The 23,786-nt window shown below is 37.7% G+C and overlaps 1 protein-coding gene across 9 annotated transcripts in view; it reads right to left on the bottom strand.

The window, feature by feature from the left end:
* Nucleotides 1-23,786, bottom strand: part of kcnip4 (Kv channel interacting protein 4) — a 153,929-nt gene that overhangs the window by 45,162 nt on the left and 84,981 nt on the right. The window contains exon 1 of one of the 9 annotated variants that reach the window (XM_024287948.2): nt 11,245-11,845. The exons of the other annotated variants lie outside the window; for them this stretch is intronic. Coding sequence (XP_024143716.1) covers nt 11,245-11,302 — 58 coding nt within the window. The 5' untranslated portion in view covers nt 11,303-11,845. Of the gene's footprint in view, nt 1-11,244; nt 11,846-23,786 lie in introns of those variants that run through there. 9 annotated transcript variants of the gene reach the window in all.

Below are 23,786 nucleotides of genomic sequence, written 5' to 3' on the forward strand. Positions count from 1 at the left end.
ATTTGTCAGTCAGTTCCTTAAATATAGCCAGCTTTTTAATAAAAAATGATTTTTACTTAAAAAAATATAAATAAAACGGCTTAAAATTAAAGTTTAAATTGAAAATAGCATTGAATAACAAAAATATTCAAACAAATATTCAATAAATTACAATTTAGTTATCAAAAAGGGAAGATAGAAAAATAAAAAAAATATTAATATTAGTTTACTAAACACTGTCTTTATTCCTTATTTAAAACGTACAGAACAAATAAAAAATGATAAGAAAAATCCAAAATGCAGCAGATGGAACACATGAGAAAATTCAGGAAAATGTAACAATTTAATGAATAAAATAAACTGTGTTCTTGCTGCAGTTTGAGCAACAAGTTGCTGATCCCCAAAAGAGAAAGAGTTTTCTTACCGTCATAACCAACTTCTAACAAACCAAACTGCTCCAGCACTTTCACAAACAGCACAACCACCACCAACACCGCGATCATTTCCAGCCCTTCCCAGTTCATAGCCAACATGTTGCCCGGCTCGTCCGCCGCATGACCGAGCAGCACCGCCACCTCGCCAGTGGGCCAGTTAACTCCTCCACTCAGGATCGTCTGCGGCTCTGATTAGAGACCGGCACAAACCGTGGAGGGAGGGGGAGTGAGGTGGCAGAAAATAAATAAATAAATAAATAAATAAAAACAAGGAGGTGTGAGAAGAGGGGTCAAAAATAACCCAAAAAATGGTCCTGCAGCATCTGTTAGAGCGCCATCACGAGGGTCACTGGTGAAATAACACGTTTTTTAGCCTCAGATTTTAGAAAAATAATTATGTTTTCATAGTGGAGATAATTTGTTTTCTTTTATTAACAAATACTTGAATTTTACATATGAATGTATACTAACACTAATCATATATGAAAATTATTAATTAGAAAAGTTGTCTGTATTAACTCAAAGAGCACTATTTCTGTGCAATCACATTGAAAAAGCTGCAACTTTGGGTACTTTTCAAAATGGAGGCTTTGGATTAGTTTTATCTCCATAGCAACCATTTCATGTTTTGGTTGCCTGATGGTGACGGACACGAATATGTAATTTTTATAAGCATTGACAAAAGTACATTTTTGGATTTCCTTAGCAACTGAGATTTTTGTTAGCCACGCCCCCATTCCTAATTTAATCAAAAGGTATGATGAACTTTTCACAATAATTCAACGCCACTTTTGCTAGCTCGCTATGCTAACGCTATTCAAAATCTACAACATTTTAATAAACAATTAGTTACAACATGGATAATTTTTGGCTCCAGTCTGTTTTTTTAATTTGTTTTTTACTACTAAAATTGCAATTTGCTGGTTTATAATTTCAATTGCAATTATTAATTGTTTATTAAATTTTTGGGATTAGAAGTTGTAGATTTTGAACGGTGTTAGCATGGCAAAAGTATTACACTACTGATTATTAAAATAATAATTTTCTAAAATCCCTTTTTTTAAAATTTTGCTATTAAAATATAAACAATTGAAATATCAGAAAATAGAATTTCTCTCTTATGAAAAGATGAAAACAGTAAGGTCAGAGTGAGGTCTCTGATGGAGGTCAACCCGTACAAACATGGCGCTGTGATGAAATGTCACCACAGCGTCTAACCTATGAGGAAGCTCATCTTCACAAGGAGCTTCAAACTCACACGGACAGAAGAAGAAGAAAGAGGTCAGAAAGACACAATGCAGAGAAAACAAAAAAAGACTTTGAAGTTTGAAGAGAAAGTCAGATTGTAAATTCACATCTAGATGGGAGAAAATCCTTGTAAATCCTTAAAAGACAAATTAATGTAAAAGTTGAATCAAACTAATCAGATTAATACTTTTTTATCCTATTTGGAAAAAAATAAGCTCCTATTATGGCTTAAATAAATATTTCCACAGAAATTGGGTAACTGTATTTCTACAAACCCACCTCTGCATGATACAAAAAACTAAAATACAATCCTGGGAAAAGATCCTTCTGGCACATTTTGTGCATGTTTAATTAAAAAGCATGACGATGCAGTTTCTAATGAAAGATCCTGAGGATCCATCACTCTGCCTCTGATTACGCTGATTATCCTCACAAACTACACAAGAACAGTTGTTGGGATTCTCTTTTGCCATGGAAACCATCTTTATGCTGTACGATTTATTTACTTTTCATTATTTGTGGAGGCTAAAAGTGTGTAAAAAAACCAAAAAGGATATTTCCTATCTTGGAAGTGAGGAACAGAAGACAGAAAAGAACATTTTTTTTTGGTTGATCAATTTAATTTCATACCTGTTTTAGTTCAGCTCCAAGACGACATGAAATCATTTCAATTTTTTTTTATTTTAAATCACCTCAGAACGTTCCATGGTTTGTAATCAGGGCTAATGGAGAGGAAAATAATCAAGATCTGTGCAAATAATCAGCACACAGTGAGCTCTTTCAATTAGTGCATGACTGTAATGATGGTAATTGCCACAGTGTAATTGTGTAGTCGTTAAGCACACTTTCTTCCTTTTTTTTCATCTTACAGCAACACCTGGATAACAACAGACCTGCTCACTTCAGTATTGAGTCAAAGTCAAGTTGAGGAAACGACGGCTGTTTTACTCATACAGATAAAGGCCACAACAAAGACAAACAAACACACAAAGTTCACTCCTATGTAAACTATCAGCAAAGAAGTTAACATGGTGCCGACTTAAAACCACCAGGACCAATGTGGGGTTCAGGGTCTGGACCAGGGGTCGGCAACCTCTAACAGTAAAAGAGCCATTTGGGCTCGTTTTCCTCTGAGCAAAACCTAGAAGGAGCCGCTTAGTCTTACTTTAGACTTTAAGAAATTTGGATTTGCATTAATGACCTTTTGGTTTTTTGTTTTTTTTTATAAATATGAGTTATATCTATTTTTTGGCACAAACAAAAGCAAAAATATAAAAACAATTTATCGCTCAAAAAGGGATTTTTGTGAACGTTTTTACCTTTAGTAGAGGCCAAACTAGCTAAAAAGCTAGCCTGTTGATTAATTACTAGCTGAACGCCTAATTAGCCTAAACTTCCCCAGTTAGCCTAAAAACTAGAGTAGATAACAATTAGCTAAATATGTTAGTATAATTACTAAAATATTAGCTAAATTCCAAATTAGCACAACAAATTTAATTAGAGGCCAAATTAGCCAAAATAAAAAAGCTAGCTCGTTGCTCAATTATTAGCTGAACTCCCAAATAGCCTAAAATTCCTCAGTAAACTAAATTAGTGAAAAATGTTTGTTGTTAAAACAGAAGCTAAACTCTAAATTAGCCTAAAAACCCTAGTAGATAACAAATTAGCCAAAAACGTTAGCATGTTGCTAAAATAATAGCTAATCTCCAATTTTTTTAAAAATTGCTATTTTATTTTTCTACAGCCAGAGAGCCACCAAGGAGAGATGAAAGAGCCACATGTTTCTCTGGAGCCGCAGGTTGCAGACCTCTGGTTAGGACAAAAGGAAACTTCGAGTTGTGGTTGTGGTATTTGGTATTTTGGAGTTCAGCTAATAATTGAGCCACGAGCTAGCATTCTTTTTGGCTAATTAGGAGTTTAGCTATGAGCAACGGGCTAGCTTTTTCGCTAGTTTGGCCTCTACTAAAGGTAAAAACGTCAACAAAAATCCCTTTTTGAGAAATGATAAATTGTTTTTATATTTTTGCTTTTGTTCGTGCCAAAAAATAGATATAATTCATATTTATTAAAAAAACAAAAAGAAGGTCATAAATGCAAATCCAAATTTCTTAAAGTCTAAACTCTACGGCTCCTTCTAGGTTTTGTTCAGAGGAAAACTAGCCCAAATGGCTCTTTTAATGTTAAAGGTTGCCAACCTCTGTCCTAGAAAATGACACAATCATATCATAATCGACCACTGGGAATACTTAGTGGGTCTTTAAATACATTTTTCCTTGCATAGAAAGACTTCAGGAGTGGCATCCTACCTACGTACAGTTCTTAAAATAATTATTCATCAACATTACTTTAAAGCAAAACTTCCTCACTGGGCTTCAAATATTAAATAATTTCCTTAACATTCCAGATATTTAGTTACTATTGAATTTTTCCTCCAAATAAAGCTCAAAGCTGCAACTTGGCATTAAAAACATGGTAACATCCTTTATTTGATTTGAAGGGAATCGCACACGGAGGACAGAGGAACATGTAACCTTCAGACAAAATGATTAATCACAATCTAACCTAATTTAGATCTTGTTAAAGAGGCAGTCCTCCATGTATTTAAATATCATATCCAACAAACAATGTTAGTATCAGGAAAAGATTTTAAAAATGATCCGGTTTCCATTTATTATCAAATTAAATTGATTATATATTTATATTTTTTACGTCCATGTTGTTCCAGAAAGGTTTGACAATTCAGGCAGAAAAATCAGAATAAAATGATAACACTTTAAATCCAATTCTTTGCTTTTTTTCAATTACAGTAACACCGATCCACAAATTCAACCCTGATGAGAACTGATGAGCCACAAAGAAGCTTGTTTGTTTGAATGTGCTGCCATCAAGTGGAAATAACTGTTAACAGTAATACAGAAACAGACGTGTGTACTTTATATTGACATTTGAAGTAGAAAAATGATTAAAATCCATATGTAAAATATCTTTACCATTTAGAAATGATTTCAAAATGTTTTGTATTTGTGTTTCTGACATGCTTAGTCTGTTGCAGAAAGATCCTACGATACATGTCAATCAACCTCCACAAGGAATGACTAAACTGAGTAAAAACTGTCCTTCTATAGAGATAACAGGATAACGGACACTGGACCGGTACCGGGTTGGGGTTCCAATACTGAGTTAGGGTAGCAGTACAGGGTTTGGATTGGTGTACTGGTTCAGGACAGAACAGAACCGATACCGTTTTTTTTTTATACCGAACCAGTGCAAGGTGGTTTGGTACCGGACCAGAACAGTACCAGGACCCCAATCCTGCCAGCTGGTACTGGTTCGTTACAGGGTTGGGATTAGGTTATTGGTACTGTTGTGTCCTGTACCGAACCAGTACCTTTACTGGTTTGGTATCGAACCAGAACAGTACTGGTTCTGGTTCGGTACAGGGTTGGGATTGGGTTATTGGTACTGTTCGGTACCAAACCAGTAAAGGTACTGGACTGGTCTGTTCTGTCCTGTCCTGAATCAGTACCGGTCCTGGTTCGGTTCAAGGTTAGGCTTGAGATACTGGTTCTGTTTTGGTTCACTAACAAACCAGTACTAGTACTGGTGCAATACACCGGTACCGGTAGGTAATGGTAGGGTACACTGAACCAGTGCTGGTACTGGTCTGGTCTGTTCTGTCCACTATCCAGGGTTAGGATTGGGGTACTGGTACTGTTTTGGTCCGATACTGAACCAGTACAGGGTTAGAATTAGGGTACTGGTACTGTTCTGTACCAGTACCGGTAATGGTTTGGTACAGGTACAGTTTAACATCCCGAGGGTTTAGGACCCCTGACTAACTTTTTTCCCAGTCTGAGGCGTGGTACCAAGCGGACCTTGGACTGGTACCGGTTGGCGGCCCGGAGGTTGGGGACCCCTGATTTAATGGGAACAGCTAGCAGGTGAAAAAACGACGAGTTGGGGACACAGAAGACTTCAAAAAGTGTCGAGGAGGGGACCCAAACCATACGTCTATGTATGACCAGTTGAGAGTGAGAACGCCCACGTTCATACAATAAGCAAGGCGGTATTGTTTTTAATTTTTGCTAAGTGAAGATAATAGTGTTTTGCTAAAGTAATCTATGGTCTGTTGGTGAAAATAAACATTTTAACAGTCATTGTCTGGTTTCTTTAGTCACATTTTTAGCAGGAAATTCATGCAGCAAATGTACTTTTGGGTTTTTTTTTAAGTTATTGTAGCAAAACGAGGCCGACCATTGTCCTACTGAAGAAAGGACTAAATTCTCATCAAACAGTTGAGAATAGAATGACATGTTGCACAGCTAGTGAACTGTGCAGTTCACACCATCACAGCTGACAGTTTTTGCACCAAAACTTTCTGGAGGGTGAGTCTGGTCTTAGGCACTATCGAAAAGACATGTTTTCATTTATGCATGAATTAAGGAATTACATTTTAATGTCTTTCTGAATTTCTTTTTTTGTGCAGAATAAATCAATACCTATAAAAAAAAGTTTTGTTTCTACCCTGACATTTCTTAAATTGATACAAAAGATTTATAGAGTTCTCAGGATCTCCAGTCCTTTTATACAAGCTTCTTTTATAGTCAGTCCGACTCTCACCAGCAGTAAAATGGATATAAAGTCATGGACTTCCTTGGACCGATGGAGGCAGGAATACTGGGTGAAATCTCAGCCTGCTCCTGTTGTTGGACTCATTTAAGCCTGATTTGCCTGGTGTTGCCCTTGTGTTAACTTTTGGCTTTTACCCTGATATTGACCTTGGATTTTGTTTTTGCTGTTGTTTGTGTGTGTATTTTCCTTATTACCTCTATTACTGACTAAGCCACAATTTCTGAGTTGTTAATTATGATTCTCCTTTTCTTGTATCCGTTTTTTGTTTTCCTTCTTTTATTACAGTGTTCGTAATAAACTGTTTAGTTGTTGTTCTTACTTGATCCCTCCAGATTTTCTTTTCTTTTTTTGTTGCACATTCCCCCAGTGACATGAAGTACTACTACTACTACTACTACTCCATGAGCTACAACATGAACTATGCATCGACTTTTCATTAGAATTGGCTTCTAAAATGGTGTGAAATCCGAAATTTTAAAGAAAAAAAAAGATTTATTCTAATGAAGACAGTAGAGACGCGTTTTGATAGTGATAGTGACCATAGAATCACATGACCAATCCCCTCGCTGGTTTGTTCCTCAGAATTAGCCGACATTGACCTTGGAGTCTGCAGAGTTTTCATTGGTTTGCCTGCAGTCACGACTCCCCCGTTACCTCCCGTCTTTACCTGCACAGCTCCACCACGTTGGCAGCTCGTCATTTATCGGTTCTTAACACAATACGGGTAACTTCAATTCCGGCGAGCACCAAGGCAAAGAAACAAAGTCAAAGAAAACGCCAACTCGTTACCCAAGATTTAGCTTCTCTGAATTAACATTTAAATTGAAAAGCAAAGACAAGAACAGAGTGTAACGACCCAGAGACATGAAAATGAGCTGATGCTTTTTTGTTATGCAGCTGATAACAAAAGGAGAGAATTGGTGACTCGTCTTAGCCCGCCTTTGTTCATTTGCACATCAGAGGAAAAGGACATGGGACCTGTGACATTTTCCAACTGTTAAAGAGGGGAAAAAAATCAATTTCTTTTTAATATTTAATTCCACTGAGTTTTTTTTTCCAAGTGTATCAGCACAGGAATTGGGAATCCGGTTATGCTGCAGCCTAGCACAGATTGTGGTCATTTCTATAAGAGTCGTGGATCTTTTGAGCCTTAAATGCATATCTTCTGAGCTGAACCCATCTGCTGATACCTGGACTGACCCACAGCGCCGTAAAGATCCACGCTGACGCTCTCACATTTCTGTCACACTGCAGTGTCCACCAAACATTTCTGAACAAGAGGAGCCATCCTGTGAAAATCTTTTGCGTGTGGCAGATGGGTTGGAAGAAAATTAATGAGATAAATTGAAAGTGCTTCTGGCATACAGTCAAGTTTTACAGTAATTATTTGCTTCTGACTCAGCCGCCATGAATAAATTCACTTTAGGTCTTTAGAGACTGAGAAAGAAGGGCAATATTCAAAGACAACTTTAATTAAACCGCTTTCTAAAGCCAAAAGTTGTAGCCTATAAAAAATAAGATCACAAATTTCAAACGAAATGGCGACAAATGATGTTTGCGATAGAAAGATGGGTGGAGGGGTACCTTCAGAGGGACAGCTGCCCTCGCAGCAGCGGGCCAAGATCTCAACTTAATTCTATCAACACCAGAAGGGCTGAAGGGGAAACAAAGAGGGGAACAGACATTCCTATCATGTTCAAATGAATCCACCAAAAAGAAAAAAAATCTTTGTAAAGGTCACGGCGCGACTGTAAAAAAACAACAAACACTTGAGGCTGATGAAGAATCTCATCCACTGATGTTTTTGCTGCTTCCTTTAGAGCAGCAGCGTGTACCTACAGTATCTCACTCCTACACAAATCTGCTCATCACCGCTCCAAACCACACAGAACGTTCATTTCACCCAATGGAAAGAGGAGGAACCTTCGTCCTTGTGCAACAACACGTCTCTTTGTCTTTTTTTTTTTATTTCATGCAGCAGGAACACTCAGAACAGAGCCCTGAAAAAGGCCACCGTTTTAATGGGCGCTCACTCAACGACCATTTTTTTATAAGGCAGAAAAATGCAGCTGTATAAATGTAAGTGTCTGAGTGGGCAGTGGAGTAGCACTATGGTCCCCGAGACAGGCAGTGCTTAACTACTCGTGCTTATATATATATATATATATATATATAAAAAATGCCTGACATAGTATGTATGAGTCAGAGTCATGATTGGAGAAAATATGAGCAATTTTGGTAGAAAAACTGAACCAGATTAGTAAAAGAGACCATTATAAGTTTTGTTAGGAAAAGAATGCAGCGAAATATTAAATATTTTCAGTTTATCCACTGCAAAAATGCTTTAAAAATTTAAAAATGTCTAAAAACATTCATCTGGACTCACAATCAAATGGTTTTATTAGATGAAAACCTGCTTTTCAATTCAAAGTCTCTCACCAATCTTTACGAAATAAAGTTTAACTCAGATCAAATCAGGGCATTCAGGCTAGACCACGTCCTGCTGTTTGCAGTCCCAGTTGTTGCCACCATTTGTTAACACAGAGGTGAAGCAGCATCTTATGAAAATGCTCCAGTTCAACCACATCCTCGTCTGTAAAGCCAAGTTTGAATTGACTTAAAGAATGAAAACACAAAAAAATTATTTATTTATTTTCCCGCACTATCAGGCGAATCTAAAAGCATTAATTTTTTTCAAAAATGCCTTATAATCCAGAACGCCTAATATGGATGATTTTCGGAGGTACAAAATGTCAGTCTGTTTTTTTAAACAAGTTGCAGAAAAAGTTGGGTGTTTTTGCTAACGTGGCTAACATGTAGCGGTGTCAGGCTGTATTTTTTATTTTTATGATTACTTACAAGAGTTAGTATAGTAACAGTAATGTTTGTTTTAGCAGGATTTTTTTTTACAAGTTGTGGATGCTATTGCTAATGTGGCTAACGCGTTGTCAGGCTGTGTTTTGTTTTTTTAAGTTTTATTTACAAATTTGGGAGAGTATTTTTTACAAGTTGCAAAGGAAGTTGGGTATTATTGCTAACAACATGCAGCGATGTCAGGCTTTTTCTGTGTTTCTTGTCTTAACGTTTTACTTACAAGGTTGGGAGTTAGCGTAGCCACAGTTACATTTATTTTAGCCGTATCAGTCTGTTTTTTTACATATTGCAAAAACGGTTGGTTGTTTTTGCTAATATGGCTAATATGTAGGGTGTCGGGCTGTTTTTTTTCCCCGTTTTATTTGAAAGGTTGGAGCATAGTCACAGAAATGTTTGTTTTATCTGTATCAGTCTTTTATTTTACAAGCTGCACAGAGTTGGGTGTTAGTGCTAACATGGCAAACATGTAGCAGTGTCTGGTTTTTGTTTTTCACGTTACACTTACAAAGTTGGGAGTTGGTATAGTCACAGTAATATTTGTTTTAGCTGTATTAGTAGCACACGGGGTTGGGAGTTACAGGTATTTTGAAAAGGCTAACACGGCTAAACCTTCTATTATTGCTAGCATGTAGCGTGTTACACCGAATCCTAGCATTATGGTGAATGCATTTAAAAAAAATCTGACTGACAGACTTTTCTCTGACTCTTGTATTGTTTGTAGTCTAGTGCGCCTTAAGTATTGACTAATGTTTGAAAATATTCTGTTTATTGATGACGTACCCTTTAGTATCTTTTAATCCAAATTAATCAAAACACTAGCTTTCTTATTTTTATCCACAAAGAAGCTTCTGGGGTTTCTGATACTACAGAAGTAGATGTATCCAAAGAGTCCTACTCAATTGTGTTTTAAGACCCACTCCAATGGAAATATTTTTTGTGTTTTTAACACAATCTTGCATCATTTATAAAATAATTCACAATTAAAACTGCGTTTGAGTATTTTCCAATTCAGATTGATTTGGATCAGAAAACAGGATGCTTGAAAATGCTCAAACTATCGACGCAGCTACTGAAATGGGCGTGTCAAAGTCTCTCTTCCCTGTGCGCGCACCCTTTTCCTCATATGAGCTAGCATGCTAATGTTATTTTTGAGGTGTGAGGGGCTGTAAGCTAGCGGGAGAAAGCGCAAATGAAGGGATGATGGGAAATGAGGACACGCTAACTTCAGGCCAACAATTCCACCCTCAAATCAGAGGCAAATTTTGAACGAACTCCTGCATATCCTAGAAATGATTTTGGCTAATCATAAACAAAATATTTTTTAAATGGATCAAAAAATGATCAGAGTGCAAGTTAAGCTTTAAATAACCAAAAAAGTTCTAGAACTACTCAATAAACTCAAAATCGATAAAGAAAAAAATATTTTCGGAGTTGTCTTCAGTGACACAAACCCAGCATGCAGCGAGTCCTGCTTTGTGTCCAGTGACACTGACAGACTTTTTCCGCAACATAGTATCCTCAAATCTGAGTCGATAACATCCTCTGTGGACAGAATACCTTCTAATATGACCAAAAAAAATACCTACAGACATAAAAAAAATGTGGTTTCAATTCAGAAATACAATGTTTTGTTGCTCTTCTATGTTTAAAGCCCATTTCTACCGGTGTAACTGTAGGTCCAGTATTATGCAAAGATAATTCTCTAACCTACATTTTACACACCAGCTCCATCTGCATCCCACGTTCTCCTTTCTAGGTCTCTGAAATGTGCTTACATAGCACCCCGCTGTAAGATCTATAGCTTGAGAGAGTTACAAAGAGTCCCTCATTCATTTTGCTCTCTAACAATACCCCAATGAAAGATGACTTACTGTACTTTAGTTGTCATCTATTCAGTCTTTCTCCCACCACAACTAAATATAACCTCTGACAGAAAATCGTCCACTTAATATTTCATTGTTCGAGGGGCTTCCTTGTCTTTCAGAGAATTATTGGACATGTAACCCAACAAATTATTAGTGATGAAAAGAATATTAATCAAAAATATGATTAAAATGTTGGTGAATCATCACCCTACCTGTAGTCTTGCGTCTTTGTTTGGTTTGGAGAGAAAAGATGACCATTAGAGCTCCCATGCTGCCCTCCAGACTTTCTCGCTTAGTGATCTGGAAGTCCTGTTAGATTTCACACACTTCCACTCCCACACTTAGTTGGAGTGATGATGGAGAACAAAGACAGGCAGAGAAACGATCCAAAATAATAATAATAATAATAAAATAGAAAAGCTTCCAGATGCTCAGAGCTCCACGTGAAGAAAAAAAAAAATGGTCCAAACTTCTCCTTTATATTCTCACTGGCGAGGGGTGGGGGAGTGAAGCATCACTTGTTGTGAGTTTGGTCGCCCCTCCCTGCTGAAAAACGTAAGAGCTGATCTCTGCTGTGCGAGAGCGCCGTTCTACCAGTTGAGCGCTCAGAGCGCGAGTGGAGCTACTGTTGCTCTTTAGCAGATCTCCCCCTCTCAAAGTGGTGGTGGGGGGGGGAGCGCTGCAGATTTGGCTTCACCAGCTGCATCTCTTCTTCTCCTCGCTGTGGACGTGAGGAGAAACCAGACCGAGAGCGCTCAGGTCGGAGGGGTAAATATTTAAATTACACACGGCCGGTCCCCTGATGACTTTCTCTTCCGCCTGCTAATGCTGACGAGCCATTTCATCAACAGATTAATGACGGGGCGGCAGCGCATTATCGGATCCACCCACTGCAGTGAAATGATGCCTTTTAAAACACTCCATGAAAGCTCCAAATGAGCACAAGTATCATTTATTAAAGCCAGATTTCTGCTCGTTTGGATACAAAAAGATGAGTTCCCCCCTCAACAACCAAAAACATAAATATGAATGTTATTTCCGATGTTTTCCCTCACTCTTAAGGAAAACTGCAGGATTAAAGCAAAATCCCACGGGGTCAGACTCACACTCTTCCCATTTGGCTCGACAAAAGGCCGCCCACGCGCTGTTCAATTCATGAACCGTGTGACGGCAGTCCGGAACAAGCAACCGCGCCAATCAAGCACCAATTTGCACCCACTCCATTGACCTGCTTCCTGTCGCCCGCGCTGGAGAGCCGCGGGAGGTCTCGGCGCAACAGTGTGAGGGTCACGCTGAGGCGGCAAACTTCATTTAGCTTCTGCAAGCAAAGTCCTTCCAACGCGATGGACTTTGTGATCTCAATATATGTAGCTTTCAAATCCAGAATCACTATACTTTTCTTTTAAAGGTCAACATAGCGGTTTTTCGTTTTAGAGTTTCTCAAAGGTTCATGAACGGCGTAGGAGCTCAGTTTGGTTACTACATTTGGACAGTAAAAACTGCAACTCCACATAAAAATAAGCTTGTCTTCTTCTGAGTTTGAAGAAAACTGAATCACAAATAGCATTTTTTAAAAGTTAATAAATTAGTAAATATGTCTGATTAATAATATAATAAAATATATCCATGAATTTAAACTGAAAGAGCATCAAGCTGTTTTTTCTTTTCCAGAACATGAGCCAGAATATTTTATGAACCTGGAGACGGAGAGACAAAATGAACATATTTTACTCCTAACACATCTTATCCCTATTGGAAGGTCAAATATCAGCCAAGAATACATGTGGATCATCATCCATCCATTTTCTGAACACACTACATGTCTTTTGGGGTCACGGGTTGCTGGAGCCTATCCCAAATAGTTACACATCCGGTTTTCAAAATAAACCAAATACTCACCTATTTTGAAGACAGCATTCACTTATATGAAATAAAACTTTACAACAGTCTCAGTGTAGCGGCGTTTCCATTGACTATGAAATTACTCAAATTCGATTAGCAATAAAAAAAATTTGCTTAATGGAAACACGACAATTTCGGGAAAAACTCGCATTTATCAAAAAAAAAGGCTTTTGCGTTTGGAGGAGGTTGTTTTTGATGGACATATTTTGCAAAACTACGATGGAAACCCTTATTTCAAATTAAATGCACTTTTTAGTACGAAGTGGATGGCCTGAGCGCCGCACAGCGGGCGCCATATGAGGTCCAACGGTGTCATTTAGCTCATCTAAAGTTGAGTGCTAAACCACCTTTTCCCAAAATCCCTGGATTGGGAAATCCCTGGATTGAATAAGACGCCGACGTCTCCTTTGATGGATGATGATGAGCGCTATAGCGCTGCGGCCGACATTTGAGCGGATCTTGTCGTGTTGTCAAACAGAAAAAAGGCTCCAACTGTTTACTTAGGTTTAAAAACTAAACAATATTTGTTCAGATCCGTCGTTATATTTTGAATACTTATCTCGTGAGTTGGTTTGTGTTATTTAATCACGATTTAACGAAACAGTGAGTTGCAAGATTGTCTTTTTTGACACCTTAAGAATTTGGATAAACATCGTGTGCGTCATGGAAACCTACATTCCTATTAAGCAACTCTTAAATATTTCTAGAATCTAACAGCTTGACTTCAACTTGATGCTATTTTCTCACTCTGCCTAACGAGCAGAAGGTGCTGCAGTTAGCCCCTCCCACATCCCACAGCTTTTGAAACACATTAATTCATTGAAGCAGATGCTTTTTTATCATTATTATAACCTGCAGGTTTAGAGCTAATGGCTGTGTTAAATTAAGTATCTTTATGAAGGAACCCAATGAACTTCAGGAATAGAATTTAAATAAAAAATAACCCCTTATTGCACAAGGTACTTCTAAAGTGAATACATTAAATTAGTTGGTATTGTGGCTGAAAATCCTTTATCTTACAATATTACTCTCTTTCCAATAGTAATGCACTAAATGACTACTGCATTACTTTTAAATTACATTATAATATAATATAGAACACAAAATATGACAATAGAACAAAGTACTTAGAATTTAGATGAGAGACTTAATAAGGGATAATATTATTGGTAATTTTTCATCATAAAAAATGAATGGGGCCAAAATGAATATTAAAAAAAAAATCTGCTAACGAAGCTAAAATATATCCACGGGAAGTTTTAAAACAATGGACATGGGTCCTATGACTTGACAACCGTGTTGTTGCAAAGTGGGAAATTAAGCAATGTTAACATTTTTCCACAATATGAAAGTTAAAAGTTTTGTTTGTGTAATCTTAAAATTACAAAAAAGGGTGCCACCTTTCATTTAAAAGGGAATAAAAGTTCTTTCTACAATTCTAAACTCCTCCTAGGGGTTTAGATGTACTGCCTCCATACTCCTCGAGCATTGGGAAGCTACTTAGGGGAAAAATGCGGATTTTAAAGTTCATAAATCTTGAACGGCGTTAACATGGCGAGCTAACAAATATCAGATTCCTAATTGCTCACACATTTTTAACTAGAATATTGTGAAAATTGAATCAACAAATCCTTGGCTCAAGCAGAGCGAAACAACATGACATTCAATATGACCAAATTAGGAATGTGGGCGTGGTTAGCAAAAACCTCAGTTGCCAAGGAAATCTAAAATTTTACTTTGGCCGATTCTTCTAAAAATTACACGGATATGTTCGTCATCGCCAAGCGAACAAAAAATAATATGGTTGCTATGGGGATAAAACCAACAAAAAAGCCGCCATTTTGGAGAAAAGTATTTTGTCTGTATTTTTATACATTTCAGAGTTGAGATTTAATGTTAATGTGGCAAAAGAAAAGCTAACAGTCTTGTTGAAGACAGTAGAAGTTGCAATTTTAAGTAAAGTTGACACAGTTTAATCAAATGGCTGTCAAGTACTGTAAAAATGAAAAAAACTAGAAATAAAATCAAACTAAAACTCAATTTTTTTTTTTAATACTTTTTATGACTTCAGTCAAGCCGATTGATTTTACACAAATGCATGGTGGGAAAGGCAAATATCTAGTTATATGACAGACTGAAGTAGCTGCTCTGCCGCCCACAGATCCCACACACGCTCAGACGCCTGCCTTCCATCCTAAGTGGTGGTCTTTGTGGCGCTCCCTCCATTTAGCATAACCTTTTCCTGCTGTTTTTTTCTTTTCTCGCAGTCCTCCATCAATCTGATGCCAAGCACTGAATTTCATTAAAATAGATCCCATAAGTCTGTAGTTTTCTGTGACTCACGCGCTAACTGCCGAGCTTGAGGTGGGCTACAGCAGTCGCCCCCACTGTCTTTTGAACTGCGGCCACGGAAAATGGAAATGCACTCGAACCGGAGCTGCAGGAAGCCTGTCAACAGCAGCTGAATCAGAACATGGTTTATGGTCGCCGTCTTTTAAGTTCTGTCGGCCAGGTGCAGCGATGCCTTTGTTGGGTTTGAGGAGAAGCACGAAAGCAAAGACAACATTTAAATGACACGCAGAAGATGTTTTCTTAAGACTATTTCTGCACAGCTCACTCAGAATTATCCTTCTTTATCACTGGCTCGCAGCTCAGCCGAGAGCTTCCAGTTTATAATAACTTCCTCATAAACATTTCATGTGTGAACAGAGCTCAAATCAAAGTGAGTGAAGCTGAAAAATCCTGAAGCATCATGGGTTTTTTATGATTCCTTGTCATAAAAAATAACTTTTTCCCGTAGTTTTTACATCTATGGCCTAATTTTTCACTTTCATTGACATAAATATGTCCACTCTGACTGTAAAATCCAAACTTATAAGGAAAGCGGACTTCACATGAGACGTTTGGACTTTTATGACCTCCATTACCGTTTTGGGATAACACATAAGTGCACACACTTTAGGCACATAAATACAAACAAAAAAATAATAAACATTTATTTGTTGCTGCTATTTAACACCTATAGTGAGTCAAAATAACATTTAATCAGTCACCAATTGTGCAAGTTAAAAAGATTGATTGTTTTCATCCTAGATATACTTCAACTATGAGAGACAAAATGAGAAAAAAATCCAGGAAATGATATTATTCTTAAATAATTAAGAATAAGATTCAATAGTAATGGTGCAGGTCAATAGTTTTGTTTCTGGTGTCGTTTGACAGCTCTTTGGTCTTGGCCGTAGTGGGACTGTTTGAGGTTGTGGACAGGTGTGTTTTATAGAGATAACCAGTTCAAACGGGTGTTATTAATACAGGTAACAAGTAGAGGACAGAGGATCCTCTGACAGAGGAAGCTACAGAAATCTTTCTTGTTTGTAGGTGACCAAATATGTATTTTCCATCATAATTTGCAAATAAATTCTTTAAAAATCAGACAATGTGATAATTTTTTAAAAGACACATATTGGAGATATTTAACTTTCATTCTGAATAAAAGCGTTTTATCATAATTAAAGAAAGGTAGAGCCATGAATAAAAGAGCCATGACAACGAGCTGTTCAAATCTATTGAGATCTACTCACCATAGAGCGAGTTAGAGTCTGCAGTTTGTTTTTAACCAACCCAATAGGCAGAAAGAAAGCAGCAATCGAGACTCTAAAAAGACCAGTTTTGTTTGAGGGTTTTTCAGATGAGAAACTAAAAAAAAAATATATATTAAATGAAATCGCACATTTCCCAAACAAGGAGAGAGAGATGCCATGGAAACCAACCTGTGTCCAGATGGATGAGAGGACTGAGATGCACTTGTGTTGTAATGCATGAAATGGAAAACCTTGTGTATTTCATTAAATAGTCATAGTGGATAAATGATGTCAAGTTTCAGAGAGCCTGTTCTTTACCAGATGTTGTGGACAATGACATCATTAAACTGCAAAAGGACAATGAGTTCTAAGCAACACTTTTAGGGTCATGTGGACAGAGAGAAGTCTGCGTGTCTTTCTTCCTGTGCTGCAAAGATCAAATCTGTTTTTCCTCTCCGGCTCTACATCTGTCTCTGTTACAGATGAATATAGAAAAAAAAGTACACAACCAACCAGACTGACAAATGTCTCCACCTATGAACCAAAACTCAACTGATCAAACTTAACACGTACATTAACGCGTTAATTGAAATTAATTGAAAAAAAAATTGATTAATGAATTAATATTTATTGACACTAATTAACTCTAAATACCTTCCACTTCACGTCAGATAATTCAGGCTTTAGGCTTCTGATAATGCTCACTTCGTCTGGCATTATCCCATTAATAACATGGACGCTTCGAAAAGAAATAAATTATAAATTGATTTTTTAGGACTTTATTCTGTTTATTTTCTTGGATTAAATTTCTTTTTTTACATCGACTTTACACATGTGGTACAATGTCGGGTAACACGACAACGCGTCGCTGAGTTGAAAGTGACCTTTAAGAGTAATCAAACCAGGAAGTTGGAGGCTGACTCCACCCACAGCCAAAATGTGAATATTCAGTCAGAGGGGCGGAGCTTGGGGGCAGGACTGTTATCATTACTGGAGCTGCAGATCATGACGTCAGACTTCTTAAAACTTACATAGTTTGACCAATCATGAAATTCAACTGTAATACCTCAATTCAACCTTTAGGGGGCAGCACACAGACGTTTTTTGACTATATTTTTAAAAACGAAATGATTTTCTTTCAGTTCATCAAAAATTTGACAATGACCAACAGAGAGCACCCTTAAAGACCCATTTATAGCGATCAAAAGCCATGATTTAGGGTTTGGTTTCACTTTAATAGCAGCGACATATAATAGGTTAAATAAATACGTTAAAATAAAGCACCAGTTCGGAGAGAAAGTTCCTCTTTTACTGCTTGTTTTTACCCGGATGATGAAGTAAAAATGTGTTTTAAAGAAGCCTGCGCAGTGATATAAACCAATTGGGCCACACCCAGCAGCCAATCAGAGTCAAATGTTCACCCAGACCATTTAAAATGCAGAAACACGATGATTCCTATGACTGATTCCTCTGTTTTCTTGGAGTAATACTGCAAAGTCTTTACAGATCTGATTATCTTACTGTTGCTGTGTTTTCTACACAGAAGTTTCTGAGTTAAAACTATAAATTTAAACATTTCAGATGGTAAAAATGAAGGAAACATTTTCCATCTGGTGTTTTTTTTGTTCAAAACCTGCATATTGTCATATAAAATGTACCAAGTAAAGCATTGCAGAAGTGGGATTAATATGATTAGTTTTTTTTTAACTAAAATAGTGCTTCAGATTATGTTAAAAGCTAAAATAGACTGAAGAGAGTCAATATTTATGTTTTTTTTAAATGTATAGAATAGTTGCGCAACAGTCGAGTAATGTTAACGGCTTTTTGAGGTTAACAGCCTTTTTTCCATAATTAATCTTCAATATTAGGTCCTATTTTGGTCTGACATTAAAGGTGATCTTGAGTCTAATTCAAAGCTACACTATTTTTTCTATCCACTAGGTGGCAGCAGAGCTGCACCCTTTTCCAGCATTAGATTCCACAGCAGTTTCTTCCATGCGTTGCTGCCTTTTATGTTAATGCTGCACACAGGACAAACATAAAGGAGCGATAAAAGGCTTCAGTCCGTGTATTTACTGCTCAAGTGCTTCAAACACTTGAAACTGGAGAACTTTAGACTCTATTGGATTGTTGCAGAACTGGACTCAGTAGGAGATGACCATAAATAAATGGACTGACGACTGCTAACTGCTTTTAGAGTCGACAGAAAACAAATGAACTTTGATTTACTTCTTCAATTTAAAAAAAAAAAAAAAGTGGACAGCAGAGGGCGCACGTTTGTAAAAAATGGACTCGAATCCATACAGTGGCTTTGAAGAATCCCTTTCCAACAATCGAATAAAAGCACGCATGCTCCCATGCCATTTCTCCTCCGTTACACTATTTAGACGAAAACCACTCTTGAAAAGTGCACGTCACGTGCAGCATGGATGTTAGATAGGAGGGGGGATCTGGAGTAAAAAGAACAATGTAAATAACAGAGAGCAGACGTCCACGGTTCTTTTCCGTGACGCAACGCGCGGCCTGCACACTACAAGGTGCTGGGGCACTTTTCAAAACAAACCATAAATCTTCTATATCAGAATTCTGCTCCCGTCCCACGCAAAAAACTAAAAACGTCAGGTTGGGATGACCCAGTCTGTCAGAACTTGGGAAATAAAAAATCTTTAAAAGGCAGACTGAACATAAGGAGGAAAAATTAAGAATGAAAAATCTGCTTTTTAACAAGAAAATCTTATTTAGAAAAGCTATAAGACATAATTCTAAGTCAAATTTAACACCGTTATTTTATAGGGACCCTGAGAATCGATGCTACAGTAAAAAAAGGCTTTAAAATATTGGTGCAGAGACAGAATAAACCAACAGGCTGCAGAAAAAGGTACTTGAATGCAGCTTTACTGCAGAGAAAGCTTTAAATTGAAGGTAATAAAGTCAAAACAATGCAAGTGTAATAAAGTGTCGGACATGTGTACACCCTGGGCAATTATTCTTGGACTCTGGCACAGCAGTAACAATTTTAATCTGCTGTCTACAACACCTCCAAGGGTGAAGTGGTCCCGCTATCGTCCTGAGACGGCTCTAGCCGTAATACGTTACTGCGGTGACACCGGGGCTGCGATCGCTTCCCCAGATGGTGTGAGTCAGCGGGCAGCAGGCATCACGGCGAGTGTCCCATCCACCTGCCATCAATCACGGGGCAAATGTTGTCCGGGGGAGAAGGTTACTTCCTCTCGAACGGTGAAGCAGGAGGCGGGAACAAATGTCAACACTTTGTACTGGCAGCAAAAGTGAATCGAAACGACATAGAAAGCAGAGATTTGGTAGTTTTGAACATCAAACCAAAGCAGGAGAGGGAGCGTCAGGGGTTAAATAAAGACTTATTCTTGAGGTGAAATGGGGTTTTGAGTTGTCCAGTTCCGTGGAGGTTCATAGACAAGAACAGTTTGCCAAAAGCTTGTATGGTCACCTTAAGGGAGGTCATAAAAATGGAACGCACCATTGTTGTGCATGTGGTAAGTGAATTTGTAAACCTACCAGGCACCCATAGTGTTCACACTGGACAAACAGGGAGGGACTATCCCAACTTTTTCGTTTGCTACTGTTTACTATTCCATATCTCCAGCAGCCACACAGACGGCCCGTATCCACCTGTAAGGATAGCTGTGACTAAGGCCTCATTTATCTTTCTGCAGACAACACACTAACTCTGAGCTGTGATGTGTGATGGACACCCGCCAAGCAGTTCCCGTTCGGCGCGAGGCTCAGTTGCACCCGCTCTAGTTGATCTGTCATTAACGCAGCCTCACCTGCTGCCATTGTGCTTTCAAGAGCGGCTCCGTGTCACATTCTTCTCTTACAGCCCGACACGAAGACGCTGCCATTGTGACACCAAACCTACCGTCACAGTTCACTAAGCTGTAACTGAAAGTGTCCGGGGACGATCCCTCGCTAAAATTAAAAAATGGTGAAAACGTCTTATAACCTGCTCAAAAAATTAACAATGAGAAATAATTGTTAACAGATAAGGATTCTGCAAGATAATTCCACCAAAACTCTTTGGTCTTAACACAGTGGTTATTGCATTGTGGCGGTGTAATGAACGCCGGCTCTTGATCATAACTTCAAACTTCAGATTCATCTCCAAATAAAAAAAGCAATGAAATTCACACGGAGAGCGGGACCCAATAAAAACAAACGGTGGAACAAGCTTCAGTGCTGCAATTATTTGGGGGACAAAAATATTGCAAAGTAAGCAGCCAAGATGCTTGATAACGGCATGATTTAATGCTCCTTTGAGCTGCTGCGGCCCTAAACCTCAAGAGCAATAAATATCACTCCCCATTCCACTTCATTTTAGCAATATTATACACTGTACATTACTATTCAACGCATTATCTCACCCAATTACGTTCCGCTTGAGATATCAGGAGAGCTGTTTGGGCCACTGTGTGCACATTTTCATTGGGATCCAAAACACAAAATTAAGTATGCACGCTTTAATCAGGTCCCTCTGTTTAAGCTGCACATCACGCTGAGCTGGAAGGGTTGGGATTCATCTAATGTGTACAAACACACAAAATGAGCACATGAGCTGTCTAGTTACAGCAAAAGATAAACACACAAAATATTGTCTATACTGGTAAAATACCATTCTGTCTTTTAAAGAACGAATGATTAAACATCATTTCTATGACACTTTACAACAACATCAGGGTGCATTAAAAAGAGAAAATCTTGCAAATTGGTAGGAAAATTAGAAAAAGAATACTTTAAAATTACAAAATGCAATAAAACAGATGATAGATTAAAAAATGAGTAAAAAAAAAATAAACAACCACCAACAACTGTGTGCTTAAAGACATTTTAAAAAGCCTACAAAGTCTTTAGTTGATGAAGTAGATACTCATTTGAAGAACTTAAAACTCTAAAATAGCTGCAAATAGCTAAAAAGATCTCTTAAAGTCCAACTCCGATCATTTTTTGATTGATTTTAAAATTTATTTCTGATGATGGAGGACATGTATATATATATACACACACAGAGATGTATATAAAGCTAAAAATTGTATTTCTGGGTATTTTTTTATTCAAATTGTTGTGAATCAGCAGGAACAGATGAAACATGCTGATTTAAAAAGTGCTTCTTTGAAAAATGGAAAATACAATGTGTGCCCCAAACTCTTGGCAACTAGGAGGGGAAGGGGGGCGGGGTTGCTCTGCGTCAACAGTCCCGCCTGCAACCAAGAGGTAGTTTCTAATTAAGTCATACTACTCTGCAGACACTATGTTCAAGAAGACGACGGGTTTGTTCATTTTGGCCAAAAACGTCATAATCACAAGTGTGAGAACACTTGATCGGAGTGGGACTTTGATTCCAAAAATATTTACAAAAATAACTTAAATTGTCTTTTTGGGCTGCAAAAGACTTCACAAAATAAAACATAAAATAGCTGAAGTAGGTATAATTCTTACTGCCTGAACATTCAGGCTTTCCTTTAAAGCTAGTAAAATCCCATCTGTGCTTGTGTTTCTACCATAGTCATTTTAGACAAGCACCAGTTGAAGGAGGTCATGGTGTCTCTCTGAACGGAGATCCTTTAAAAGTCCTTCAGCCTCTTGCGGGCGGATGAATGACGCATTCACCAACGGTCTCATCTAAAATCTATCAGGCTGTCTCTGATGACAGTTTATCAGCAGCCGTGACAGGTGAAACACAACCCACGGAAAACGATGCTTTACTGCAAAACTTAAACCTTGAACAACATCAAGAACCAAATCAAGGTCATAAAAAATGAAGAGAAAAAGATTTTCGCTTTTGGAAATGCCATCTCGGTTTTCAAGAACCTATAGGCTTCTCTGCTGTCAACGGCAGAGATCCTCAAGTATCAAAGGCTTTCTTGTGTTTCTCCGCTTTAAGGCTATATTACATCTGAGCACAGCGACGTTGCACCATGAGTTTCATCATGTTCAACCGAGCTAACAGCAAAAGCAGTTGCTGAGAATAGGAGAAATGATGGAAACAGTCAATCGTATCTGATAGACTGATAGCAACAGATCTACACAAAAGTCAAATAATTCCTCATAAAAGCTGAAAAAAAAGGTGAGAGATTAGTCCTAAAATATTCAGCTAGAGTAGTCTTTATGTTTTTGCTTTTCTAAATCTTTGCTCTGATAGATTTTCTGCATTTTTCTGCACCCGAGTCAGTAACCACATTATAACAATTATGTGCACTTTCCCTTAAAAGACCATAGACTACAATATGCCACCCACCAGTACAAAGTGCACCACAGAAACATCTCTGTTCATCTCTAAATGTCTGTAATTTCTCGTCAGCACTCTAATGGTCCTCTACAACAACACAGGCAGCAGCAGCTCATCCCTGCAGGCCACAGACTATCAACTGGGTGCTGCATTTCTGTACATTTCCTGTCAGCCTAATTCGTATGCATACAATTCTCACTTCCAGCAGGAAGAAAGCTGTGACCGAGACTGCAGCTGTCTCAACACGTCAAGACTGGAAAATGATTATATTTGAATGAATTACGCTCTGTACAATATTTGAAATATTGTTTAGATTTAGGGTTGTCCTTTATGTGACTATGGCAGTTTTTTTTAAGATAATGAAATGACGATTACTCTCCAAAAAGCCAATACTTCATAGCATGCATCCAAATTATGTATTTTTATATATTTTTCTTTAAGTATAAGTATATGTAATCAAAAAGCATGAGACACCAGAGTTGTGTAACCAGCTACTAACAGAATTGTACCAGTGTGACGTTTTACGCAGATGACTTAGTCCTTGTATAAAAAAAAGATATTGCTAAGGCTTTAGACACAACACATGGATAAGAGCCACCTGTGGATAAAAACATTTGTATTTCTGTAGCGTGCACACGGGTTGTTTGCAAAAAGTTTTAGACTGCCTGTAAAACGAAAATGTTTATGCACATTTTTACAATGGGAATACTGCAAGGAACAGGTGAAGGTTTTTTTTTATACTAAATAATGGCTTTTTAACACTTTTATATTAAGATGCATGAACGTTTTTAATACTTTTATATTATATTACACTTTCATACCTTGGTATCAACAAATTGATAACATTAACCCACATGGAGCTCTAATCCAGTTAAAATCAGTCAGGGGAAACTTCCACGACCTACTAAGTACTTTTCCATGGAATTATCTCCTTGCCAGGAGCAGGGTCAGGAACATTGACCACTCAAACCTTAGATTTCGTAAACCATATATGGTGTTAAAGCCTTTT

This window comes from Oryzias melastigma, linkage group LG18 (genome assembly GCF_002922805.2).
Source record: "Oryzias melastigma strain HK-1 linkage group LG18, ASM292280v2, whole genome shotgun sequence".
NCBI classification, from domain to species: Eukaryota; Metazoa; Chordata; class Actinopteri; order Beloniformes; family Adrianichthyidae; genus Oryzias; species Oryzias melastigma.